Source organism: Mesocricetus auratus, unplaced genomic scaffold, assembly GCF_017639785.1.
Source record: "Mesocricetus auratus isolate SY011 unplaced genomic scaffold, BCM_Maur_2.0 Super-Scaffold_100008, whole genome shotgun sequence".
Lineage (NCBI taxonomy): Eukaryota > Metazoa > Chordata > Mammalia > Rodentia > Cricetidae > Mesocricetus > Mesocricetus auratus.
The window spans coordinates 80,524,919-80,537,831 of record NW_024429192.1 but is presented as its reverse complement, the minus strand read 5'-3'; the positions used below and the strand labels follow the sequence as shown (position 1 = coordinate 80,537,831).

At 50.5% G+C, this 12,913-nt stretch overlaps 1 protein-coding gene across 3 annotated transcripts in view; it reads right to left on the bottom strand.

The window, feature by feature from the left end:
* Sdk1 (sidekick cell adhesion molecule 1) overlaps positions 1–12,913 on the bottom strand; it is an 880,893-nt gene that overhangs the window by 37,735 nt on the left and 830,245 nt on the right. For all 3 annotated transcript variants that reach the window (XM_040751271.1, XM_040751272.1, XM_040751273.1), the window contains 3 exons: positions 8,774–8,889; positions 5,638–5,824; positions 3,858–3,995 (listed from right to left, as the gene is read on the bottom strand). In XM_040751271.1, the coding sequence (XP_040607205.1) occupies positions 3,858–3,995; positions 5,638–5,824; positions 8,774–8,889 (441 nt within the window). The remainder of the gene's footprint in view (positions 1–3,857; positions 3,996–5,637; positions 5,825–8,773; positions 8,890–12,913) is intronic.

Sequence of the window (12,913 nt, the reverse complement as noted above, 5' to 3'; positions counted from 1 at the left end):
TCCCTTCCTAACCAGTCTAGAAGTCCAGTCCATGAATGGAGGGCTCTTGGGGCCCATAGATGGCCCCATATATAAAGGCACTTGCCACCGAGCTTGGTGACCCGAGTTTGATCCTTGGGAGTCACATGGTGGAAGAAGAGAAGTGAAGACTGCGGGTTGTTTTCTGATTTTCATATGCATGCTGTGCCTCATGGGTGTGCGTGCATGTGCCCACATACATGTGCATACACGCACACACACACACACAATATAAAGCTTAAATGTAATTTTAAAATATGGGTTCTAAAATCAGTTTCTTTGTGAGTATGGATACATGTGTGGTGGGGGAGGTGATCATGTGCGTGCATGTGTATTCATGTGTGTGCAGGGGCCACAAGTCAGTGCTGGGTATCCCTCTTCTGGTGTTGCCCATTATGACTTTTGATACAGTACCTCCTACAAGACCTGAGGCTATCTGAGTAGGCTAAGCTGGCTAGCTAGTGAGTCCCAGAGAGCCCCTGCCTCTTCCTCCTCCGTGCTGGGATTATAAATATGTGTCACCATACCCTTCTTCTTCTTCTTCTTTTTTTTTTTTTTTTTTTTTTTTTTGTTTTTCGAGACAGGGTTTCTCTGTATTGTTTTGGAGGCTGTCCTGGAACTCGCTCTGCAGACCAGGCTGGCCTTGAACTCACAGAGATCCGACTGACTCTGCCTCCCGAGTGCTGGGATTGAAGGCGTGCGCCACCAACGCCCGCTCATACCCTTCTTTTTATGGGAGTGCTGGGGATGGAACTCATATCCTCATATTCGCAAGTCAAGTACTTTACTGACTGGGCCATCTTAGCAGGCTCCCTAACTCAGTTTCTCTGCAAAATGTACACTGAGGCTACAGTTCAGCTTGGGGGCACGGATGTGGGGATGGTGGGTGGCAGGCGAATAGGGAATAAAAAAACGAAAAAAGGAAGGACATGGCTGCTCCTAGGTATAATACGGTGGAGGAGAAAGTTTATTGTAGATAGAAGGGAGAGTCTAGCCAGAGGCAGAGAAATCTGTGAGAGTCCAGAGTGGACATAAACTATGGGGCGGGGAAGAGCCAAATCAAGAGACCAGAGGGTAAATGGTGGTTGGGGGGAGACAGGTAACCAGAATATCTGGATTATATTGGGAAGGCCAGCTGGGGGAAGGGAAGGCCAGCTCAGTACCTGAGCTGGAGAAGTTTAGGGTAGGAGGTGGGATACGCCAGCCAGAAGGGACTAAGGAATGCAGGGAGAGCCTGGGTGCCAGCATCTGCTTTGATGCGTTAAATAAGCACAGCAGCTGTTTGTCCCAGGTTTGACACCTACCAAGTAGCACTGTGCAGGTACACTGTAAGTCAGTGGTTTTTAACCTTCCTAATGCTACAACCCTTTAATATAGTTCCTTGTGCTGTGGTGACCCTTAACCATAAAATTATTTTCATTGCTATGTCATAACTGTAGTTTTGCTACTGAAAGAAATTGTGATGAATATATCTGTATTTTCCGGTCTTAAGTGACCTCTGTGAAAGGGTCATTTAACCCCCAAAGGGGTCTCAACCCACAGCTTGAGAATCACTGCAGTGAGTGCTCAGCAAACACAGGCCAGATGGGAGCATGTCTAAAGGGATCGAATGTGACATAATACATTGTCCTGAAAGATGAACAAGTGCCCTCCAGCCCTGGCAACACAGAGAATCCAGAGACAGGGGGATAGCTGGCTGGGAGAAGGGGTCATGGCATCTGTGCAGAAAGCCAGAGCTGTCTGAGGAAAGTACAGAGAGCAAATCACAAAAGAGCAAGTTCCCTGTGGCATGGATGCAACTAACGAATGATAATCTTTGGGGGGCAGGTACTAGAGTCAGCAGACTTGTGTCCCCAGGGTGTGCGCCACAGGATTGCTGGAGAGCCAGGCAGCCATTAACACAGGCCACAGGACATGGCAGAGTCAGTTGCTTGTTTGAGGACGAATGAGATATCAAGTTAGCTCTGATTGTGAAGGGCGCATGGGTCAATTAGTGCCACGGTTCTGACAACCACTACTCATTTGAGTGGTTCCAGTTGTTTGCTGTCCTTGAAAAGACACTTGTGATGTGTGTGTGTGTGTGTGTGTGTAGAGAGAGAGAGAGAGAGAGAGAGAGAGAGAGAGAGAGAGAGAGAGAGAGAGAGAGAGAGAGAAGGAACCCCACTGAACAGATAGGAAGGTCTTTGAAAAGTCTTCAATCTGCCAACCATGCAAGACCCATGGGAGTGTTTGCTGAAACTCCGTCCTGGGATCTTGAAGGTAGTCCTGTACAAGCCACCTGCTCCTAGACAGGTTGCTCACTTTGGCAAGAATGCCACCCAGTAGGACCACAGCAGTCACTGTCCTCCCACCCCATGCCATCTTGGATTCTTAGAACTCCATCCACAGATCACCCCCACAGCTGTGCAGGAAGCTCATCGATCAGCCCAGACATCCTTGGCTTTTTCTTTCTCTCACTTCCCCGGCTCTGATTTTGGATGTGGCTTGGAATTGATGATGCAAAAGCCTGAGGCCATACTTTATGGTGAGCATTCTGTCTTTCTTAGGGTATCATAAAGTAACGGCAAATCTTCTTGTCAAAGGCAATGGAGGTTCGATGCAGTAAGACTGAATGTTTGCATGTTCCCTTTTGAATCACCTTCCTGCCCCCACGTGACTTACAGCTTAATGGAGAGCCATGGTTATCTGGTTAGCTGCTGGCATATCGTTTCCTCCTAGGCATTGAATTACCTCCAAGTTTTACCATCTATCTGTGTATATGGCCAGGAGAGGGGAGATCTGAACCTGGGTCATCTTGCAGACATGGCTGGAGCTGTCTCTGGGCATGCAGTGGACACAGGAACAAGTACATAAAAGACACAGCCATAAATGGGACTCAAATAACACCCAAAGGCAGGGATGACAACCAGGTACCTGGTGTGTGTGTGTGTGTGTGTGTGTGTGTGTGTGTGTGTGTGTGTGTGTGTGTGACTAGGAGCCCTATTGGTCCTCTGAAGCCACACCCTTAATCTGCACTTCCTACTGTCCCACCATATTGCCTCCTCCAAGCCCTCCAGGCAGCATGCTAGGCAGCATCTCTATAGCTGTCTTCCCTCAGTTACGGTGGGGTCCCTAGATCTGCTTTCCCATAATTATTTATCTGCAAGCACATTCTGGGGGAGCAACAACCTGCTTTTCTAACTTGCTGTCTTAGTTAGGTTTTTATTGCTGTGAAGAGACACCATGACCATGGCAACTCTTACACAGGAAACGTTTAATTGCAGTAGCTTGCTGACAGTTCAGAGGCTCGGTCCATCACGGCAGGGAGCATGGCAACGCGCAGGCAGGCATGGTGCTGGAGAAATAGCCAAGTGTTTTATGTCTTGCAGGCAACAGGATGTTAACTGTCACAAGAGTGAAGCTTGAGAAAGAAAACCTCAAGGTGTGGCCCAGATTAAAGGTGTGCCCTCCAGTCTCAGGGTCTGGATTAAAGGCATGTGTCATCCAGACTCCTCCAACAAGGCCACACCACCTTATAGTGCCACTCACTATGAGCCAAATACATCCAAACTACCACACCCGTGGTATTCAGACCATGGAATTCACCAGCAAGCTCCAGAGTCTTTTACTCTTTACTCGGAATCTATCAGTTTGGCTAATTGGCTGGTCAGCAAGCCCAGGCCTGTCTCCAGCTCCCCAGCACCGAGGGGTGAGCATTGGCACCCCTAGAGTTTTTACACAGGCTGTGAGGGTTCATTCAGGCCCCCATGTTTGTACTTCAAGTACCAGCGGCTGAGCCATCTCTCAGCTTCTCTCTGGGTATGCTGGAGTAGAGCCCACTGCAGCCCCCCAGGCCTTACCTTGCACGGGTGCTAAGGGCTCATACACCACTCGATAGCCCTGTAGGATGCCGTTGGCTGCCGGTGGCTCCCCCCAGGACACGTTGAGTGTGGTGGAGGTTATTTCCGAGAATGCCAAGAAGCTGGGGGGCCCGGGGGCTGGGAAAATAGAGCACAGGGTGCAGAGTGAAGACCAGTGACTTTGTCGGTCACCCGCATACGCATTCTCTCTGTGGGACAGGCAGGGCTCCTAGGTGTTATCTAATGTCGTGGAGTGGGAGACACACTGAATGGCTCCCAGCTTGTTGGACCAACAAGAGGCATGGGCCCTCCCAGGAGATCAGGGAGGATGATGCAGCTGAGCCACAAAGGAGCTGTGAGGAGAAAGGACAAAGGCCAGGGTGACTAACAGAGAGAGCAGCAGCCAAAATGCAGGCAGCTCCGTCTTCAGAGGCTGTGGGAAGATGCAGGTCTGGCCCTCTGGGAAAGAGGAAGCACGTTCTCCCTCCCTTCCTTTTCTCACACCCCCTCCTGCTCCACAACTCAGGCCCCCTTGCCCTGCTCTTCTCCTCCTTTCTCCCCAACTCTCCCCTCCTCCAAATCACCTTTCTTGTCCCCTTTCCCCAACTCTTCTCCCCCTCATTTCACCTGTCTGTCGCCCTCCCCTCCCCCTTCTCTTTCCAACCCTCCTTTCTCACAGCATGGCGGTGGCGGTGGTGGTTTAGATAGGAAATGCCCCCCACAGGCTCAGGGGCTTGCATCTCATCCCTGCAGATGGCACTGTCTGGGGAGGTTGTAAAGAGCTACAGCTTCACTGGGGGCGGGCCTCGAGGCTTTGTAACCTGGCCCTACTTCCTGTTCACCTTCTGCTTCCTGACCCCCACTGCAAAGTGACCAGGGTTTCAACCTCATGCTCCTGTGTCCCCCTGCAGTGACAGAGTGTATCCCTTGGAGCATGGCCTCCCTCTGCCCTTACACTCTTTTGTTGGGGTATTTTGTCATAGCAGGAAAAGGAAACAAAATCTGAAATGGGGAGGCAGGCGGTTGAGGGGCAGCTGCTGAGTTGTTCCAGGCATGGTCTAGGGATCTTGACTGGGGCTCATGGGGGCGGGGTAGCCTGAACCCAGATTTGGGTCGTGGACTCCATGTCCAAGGAACTTAGTTCCTAGAGACCAAGATGTACATGGAGCATCTCTAAGAGAAAATACTAGAAGGAGCTCTGTGGGTCAGGAAGGGAGTTAAGCCACAGACAAGGTCCTTCCTACTTCTGGTGACTTTGAAGGCTTATGAGACAATGCACAGCTCCCACCTAGACAAACTACCTTAGCACAGGCACAGGGACTAACAAATCACCCCTGTACTCCCTCTCCAAATTCCAAGTGTGCATCATGCTCTTCCCCTTCTCTCTCTCTGTCTCTCTCTCTGTCTCTCTCTCTGTCTCTCTCTCTCTCTCCCCCTCCCTCCCTCCCTCCCTCCCTCCCTCCCTCCCTCCCTCCCTCTCTCTCTCTCTCTCTCTCTCTCTCTCTCTCTCTCTCTCTCTCTCTCTCTCTCTCTGAGACAGGGTCTCATATATCTCATGCTGGCTTGGAACTCAATACGTCACTGAAGAGGACTGGACTCTATCAATCCTCCATATCCTCCTGCTTCCATCTCCCAGGGGCCTGGATTCAAAACATGCACCACAATACTGATTTAGATTCTGAGGTGCTGGGAGGGAGCCCAGGGCTTCATGAGGGCACTCTACCAACTGGCTCTTGAGCAGTACACTTGAGGCTATGACAGGACAGAGAGGGCGACCTACCAGCTTGATGTGTGCGTCCCTGATGTGGGTCACTCTTGGGCCCGTCACCTGCAGCGTTGAAGGCAGAGATGCTGATCAGGTACTTGGTGTGGCTGGTGAGATTCTTGATCTTCACCACGGGCTCAGGGAGGAAGAGGACTTTCATTTTCTCAGTCTCGTTGCGGCTGTCTGCCTCCCAGTAGTAAATCTGTTGGGCAGAGCACACACAGGGCATGGTTGGAATATACCAGATCTTAGTATGAAGACAGGGATCATGGAGATCAGGCTAGTATGGTAAAGGAGGCCCAGGGTGCTGGGATGTCTGGCAATGGTCAGGGATTCTGCCCTGTTATCTTGACTTTGGGCATCATCTACTTAAACTGCTTGGTATGGAATCTGAAGACGACCAGTATACAGAGGCCACAGTCTCTGGTGTGGTCAAGATGGGCACTACCTGCTACAGGCTCATGAGTCTGAACACTTTTTATGTAAAGCCTATAACCTGTGACATAGTCTTCTTGGGTGGGGCACCAGTATCTGCCCCTGTTCCTGCCTACAGATAGACCAAGCCCCAAAGTCTCCCCCCACACCCCACATTTTTTTCAAATCTGACACCTAAGTCTTCAATCAATGTAGCAAAAACACTTTGGGGCTGAAAACACCACACATTATAAGGAGACAGGGGATGATGCACCAATTAGTGTTTGCTGCACAAGCATGAGGATATGAGTCTGATCCCCATTCCCATGTTAAAACAAACAAAGCCATGCATGGGGGTGCATGCTTCCAATCCCAGTTCTGAGGTGGTGGAGACAGGCAGATCCCTGGGGCTCAGGCTAGCTTACAGGCCAGCAAGACTGTAGACGGTTTGTCTCAAAACACAAGGAAGGGGGCTGGAGAGACAGCTTAGCAATTAAGGGTATGTTCTGCCCTTCCAGAAGTTCTGAGGTCAGATCCCAGCACCCATATCTGGCAACTCACAACTGGAGATCTGATGCCCTCTTCTGACTTCCATGGGCACCTGCTCTGGTGAGTGCATACCCAGAGGCAACTTAAGAGTACATTTTTATAAAGGTGGAGGGACCCGGAGAAACAGTAGCTGACCTCCAAATACATGTGCACACACACGTGCCTGACCTCTCTCTCTCTCTCTCTCTCTCTCTCTCTCTCTCTCTCTCTCTCTCTCTCTCTCTCTCTCTCTCTCTCTCACACACACACACACACACACATACACACACCCCACCCCCACCCCCCCCACCCCAAGAAAGAGTCCTAAGTTGGGACTGGGGGAAAGCACCTTGCCTCCCTTAGGTACCATTTTTTTCTCATCTAGCTTTGCTATGCTTATAGGGATATCTGAGGTCCAAGCACAAAGGTTTGAATGATTAGCGGAACCACTTCCCTAAACAGCTGTCTGGCAACCACTGCCCCCAGCCTGTGCCAGCTGGGCCGCCTAAAGACAACACTGGCTGGAAGATTCCCCTTGGCTCTGTGTACATGAGCCTGTGCCAGGCCACAAGAGCAGTGTGCCCTCTGTGAGAGCAGGACAGACGCTGCAGGAGGCAGTGGAGACACTCAGCCTCACGGGTCACACCTGTGGTGGAGCCTGCCCGACATGTTAGCATGCTGACTGCTCCCTCTCCCCTCCCCAAGCCCCAGTTGCATGCTGGATGGCAGAGCTGCAGGAAAGCCTCCCCTCAGACAGGCCATGCTAACTTGTGATCAATATCCAAGTTCAATGTCTTTATCATTAGGGAAATGAGAAAACATATTTTTGGATGTGCATAAATAGTGCCTTGCCTCGAGCTCAGGGGACTTTCGTGACCTCATTCATCTTCGTAAGAGCCCTGCCGGCAGGGAGGTATTCATTTTCATAACACACCTACCAAAATCATTTTAAAATGGACATTTAATTGGACCAATATTCATCAAGGCAGAATGGCTCTGAGATTCTGATAACTGATCAAGTAGGGCTCATGGAGGCCACACAAGGAAATTACTTCTGGAAGAATGGAGGCTCCTGATGGGATGTCTCCTCCAGTGAGGTTTTGGTGATGTTTAGAGCTCCTGGGTGCCCTTAGCAGGGGAGAGTGCATGGAAGAGGGCAGCAGGGGAGAGTGCAGGCGGAGGGCAGCAGGGGAGAGTGCAGGGGGAGGGCAGCAGGGGAGAAGCTGGTCCACAGGAGTTATTTCCCCTGATGCTGGTTGGCAAGGTGAGCAGTCTTCCTTTCTTTGCACATTTAGAGCACTGGGCTTATGGAGACTCAATTGCTCTTATAGTGAGCCTATCTCAAAATGAGGTTCCCAGAAGTCACACCATGTGGGACTCCTGGAGCTCAGGACATGGCCCAGTTGTGCAGGTCTCAGAAGCTGAGTGCTATCCTGGAACTCACATTAAAAAAGAAAAATCCAGGCACAGTAGCCCCTGCCTGTAATTCTGGTGCTGGAGAGACTGAAACAGGAGGATCCCTAGAGCTTGACAGCCACCCTGCCTGCCAGCCTGCCTAATCTAACTGATGTGTTTCAGGCCAAGGAGAAACCTTGTCTTCTTCCCCCCACACACACACAAAATAAAAATAAATATTCATGGTGCTTGAGGCCTGAAGAACAGCATGGACACACACACACACACAAATACATATATGCACACGAGCATGCACACATATAAAGAGACATATAGATAGAGACTGATGGACAGACAGACAGACACACAGACAGGTTCTCTGACTCTACCCCACACCTATGGAAATGGGAGATTCCCTCCATGTGCAGTGGACAGTGTTGGGATTTGGAACCTGCTTTTGTGAGGACAGCCACTTCTGTTACTGTCAGCAATGCCCCGGGGGCTGTGGTGTGGGCATGGGAAGAGGTCAGGTTCCTTGGTGGTCCGGGGCCCCTTTGGAGGAGCCAAGTGTTCTTTGCAGTGGGCACAGCAGCCACACCGGAAGCTGCTTCCTGTTTGGCTTTCATCTAAGCAGTTTTTTATCCCAGGGTTGCTCCCACCAAGCCTGCTGCAGGCATATGCGGCCTACTTCAATGCTGTGCCTGTGCGGCTGGGGACGCAGCAGTCCCGCAGTGTAGACAGTGTGCAGCCAAAGCCTCAGGGCCTGGGCACACAGGGAGCTGGAAGAAAGGGCCCAGAGTGCGTGAGAACTTGCCTTGTAGCCCTGGATGTTGCCATTCTGGCTCTCTGGGGGTGGCGGGTCCCATGTGACCTCCAGCTGGCTGGCTGTGAGTGCAGTCACCTGGACATTCTGTGGGGCCATCGCTGGGGCTGAGGAGAGAAACAGAACAATAACTGGGATGACTCCTATAAGCTGGCTGTGACCCACCAACCCACGTCTCCAGGGCTCACACAGGACATGATTCCGTGATAGACAGCACGGGAAACTGTCCTGGACACCACCCAAGTTTGGGAGGCCTCAGGTGTATTCACTTTCTAGTTCCAGGCTCTGTGTCCCGGGCAATTCGTAGTCCTTTGATGCCAAGGAAGGCTACGAAGCTCTCCCAGAGGCCTTCTTCTAAATGCACAAGACACACTGCACAGAGTTACAAAGAACATTGATTCTGCGGAGATACAGTTAGTGAGTGTATCTAGCAGTCTATGTGGCATGGGCTGGGACATCACCCACTGGGAGATAAAAGTGAGACACGGAGGCTAACTGGAGGTCCCAGAAGCACCTGGGGCATGGCAGGGACCCAAGAGGCTCTGTGGGTGAGGGAGCCACAGGTAGCAAGACATCCCTGACTGGGGGTGAGAACGCTATACTTCCAATGGAAGAAACAGAACACAACGGCAACTTTCTTGCCATTGCAAGCTCAGGTGCCTCTATTATGACGCCTGCTTCTGGAAAACTAGAGACACAGCTGCCATCCAGATGCATAGGGATTCTGGTGTCTGGGAACATGACTGTATGTAACACCAAGACAAACTAGATTGCAAGTTGTGACTAGGGGGCCCTTCCTCCTTCTCCCTCCCAGTGGAGCACTCCTTGGGTGCTCTGTCCTATCACAGGTACATGAAGGAAAAGATGGGGTGACCAGAAGGCCAGTGGGCTGCCCACTCTGTCCCTCACAGTCAGCAGGGAATGAAAGGCAGCATGAAGAGTAGGAGTCACTCTGGACTGCTTTGTTCTTTCTCCCTCAGTTGCCTCATGGTTCTGAATCCCATATGGGGCACTTTCTCTCGGGAGACAGGACTGTCTCCCGCTGAGTGATCCTCATAGAACATCTGGTCCCTGGTTGAACCCTAGAGTTGCATTGAGTTAGCTCCTGGGAGGCAGAGGCTAGCCCAGCCCACCTCTCTCTCTCTCTCTCTCTCTCTCTCTCTGTACACATGCACATGCATGTATATGGTATGCATATGTTTGTGTTTGTGCACATCTGTAGGAATGCATATGTGTATATATATATACATATATATATACACAGGTGAAGGCCAGAAGTCAATGTTGGTGGTGTCTTCATTACTCTTCATCTTATTGTGTGTGTATGAGCGCACACACGCCTACTCATGTGCACATGGAGGCCACATGTTCTCCATGATCTCATGCTCCACCATATTTTTTGAGGCAGGGTCTCTCATTGAACCCAGAGCTAAGTGAGTCACTAGGCTAGCCAGGTAATGGGATCTAGGAAATTAACCTGTCTCCTCCCTGTTCCACCTCTGGGAACACTGAGGCTTTTACATAGGTGCCAGGAACCCAAATTCAGGTCCTCAAGCTATGTGTGCAGAGCGAGTCCCTTGGTGACTGAGCCATCTGCACAGACCCTCCCTGCTGGCTGCCTTTTGAGTTGAGTCTGTCTAGAGGCCATCAACGAAAACCACAAAGCCATCACTGCCTAAGGAGATTTTCTGGCATGGGACTCCTTTGGAGAGATAAGATGACCTCATGAGTAGCAGGTCACCCCTGGATCGAAGCTCTCTCCCCTGCTTTCTGCTCTCTCCCCCCACCCATGCAGAATAAAATAGTAATTAACACCCGCTCAGCCTGACATGACTATTTATTTTGTTCTAACTGTGTGCTTCTGTATTATCGCTGCCCACCCTGCCGCTAATGGAAATGTTAATAGCCCACACCAGGTTGTTGTGACAGATGCTGGGTCTCATTATCAGAAATTCTTATTTACCGCTCCATTAAACAACAGAATCACACAAAAAAACAATTCAATCAAAACTAACTGGAGGAATTTTAACAGCCGCATTAATAATCCAAAACATAAATAAAGTTAATGTCTTCTGCATGTTTGCCGTCGGCAACTCGATCACAAAATTACTGTTGTACAATTAAAATCATGAAAGGCGGAATGGAGCATGGCCGTTACTCTGGTAGGCCGGTGCACAGATCCCTCCTCTGCACCCCTAAGGTTGGCTTTCTGTAGACTTGGCCGAGAGCAAAGCCAGGACAGCTCTGGCCGTGACAGTCCATCTGTAGCAGGTGGCTGGGTGAGCCATACACTCTGTGTGATTCTCTAGCACGCAGGGTCTCCGGTGCCTTTTGGCTGGGTGGAAAGACACTGGATGAAGCTCCCAGATGAGACACGCCTGTGTCAGCTCTACTGCAGCCTGGTGTTTTATGCCACAAAGATACTGCAGGTAACAGGATATTGCTGGCACATGCAGGGAGGAAAATAGATGAACCGTGGTATAGTCTAGGATCCAACACGTCTTTTTTTTTTTTTTTTTTTTTTTTTTTGCTTCTGAGAGCTTCAGGGCCTCCAGACTGCCTGGAGAATTTAGCCATTAGGAAGAGCTGTTGTTCTCCACCCAGAATGCAAGCCTCACCCAAGGAAAGAGCGCAACTCGGGAGCTGAAGGAAAGACACGCTAGCCTTTGATTGTTTTCCGGTCTTGACATTCATGGTGTAAGATGTACACAAACAAACGTCAACCAGTGTGTGTGTGTGTGTGTGTGTGTGTGTGTGTGTGTGTGTGTATGTGCGTGCGCGCGCACGCGCACATGCGTACATGAATATATGGGTGTGCCTGCACATATGTGTGTAAAAGCCAGGGGTCAGGTCTCTTTGTCAGTTTCTCTCCACCTTATTTTTTTGAGACCGGGTCTCTGTGTAGGTTTGAAAGAAAATGGCCTCCATAGATTCAGAGGGAGTGGCATTACTAGGAGGTGTGGCCTTGTTGGAGTATAGGTGTGGCTCTGTTGGGGGAAGTGTGTCACTGGGGGCGGGCTTTGAGGTTTTAGAAGCTCAAGCCAGGCCGGTGGCTCACAGCCTCTTCCTGCTTCTTGCAGATCTGGATGTAGAACTCTCAGCTACGCCACCATGTCTGCTTACATGCCACCTTGCTTCCCTCCATGGGGAAAATGGACTAAACCTCTGAAACTGTAAGTCAACTCCAATTAAATGTTCGCCTTTATAATAGTTGCCATGGTCATGGCATCTCTTTGCAGCCATAGAAACCCTAACTAAGACAGTCTCTCACTGATCCTGAGCTCACTGACTCACTAGGCTGGCCTAGCAGTTAGATCTAGGGATCCTCCTAGCTTGCCCCCACCCCCACCCCCTGCAAGTGCTGGGGTTACAGATACACCTTAGAATATCCGACTCGTGTGTGGGTGCTGGAGCCAGAACTCAGGCCCTCTTTTTTTCAGTTAGGTGCTTTACCTACTGAGCCATCTCCCCAGCCCCTGGCATGATTTTAGTGCATGAAATTGTTTTCTTGAGGCATTTAACCAGCAGTTTTCTCCAGCATCTGCTGATTAGGTGCCCACAAGCTGTGTCACATGTAAAACAGGAAGGTCATGGTCACGGCTGAGGTTGGCTCTGCATGCCTACGTGTAGCTATCAGCACCACATAGACTGACTGGCAGAGTCACTACATCACCCTTGCCATGGTGCTACATGGCCTTGGAGACAGATCTCCTCCAGCTATTGATAAAGAACCCCAGGAACTTTCGGGGTGCTCTGCAGCTGAGAGTCATAGAACCCCCCAAACAAAACAACAATCACAAAAATCAGTCACAGGCTTGAAACCCCAGTGCTGGGGAGGCAGCGACAGGAGGGCCCCTTGGGGCTCATCAGCCAGCCTAACTGAATTTCTGAGTTCAAGGTAAAAGTGAAAGACTCTGTCTAAAACTCAATGACATCTGACATTTGAGTCTTCCACTGTCCTACACACGCACGCGCGCACACACACACACACACTCACTCAGCCATTTGTGTGCCATAGCTCTCCTCAGCTCAGATTTCATTTTGTTTGCTGGGGAATGAATAGCGCTGGCTTGTTGCCCTTGACGCCATGTTCAGATGGACCCAGGGTGAGCCTGCACCATGATAGGCCCC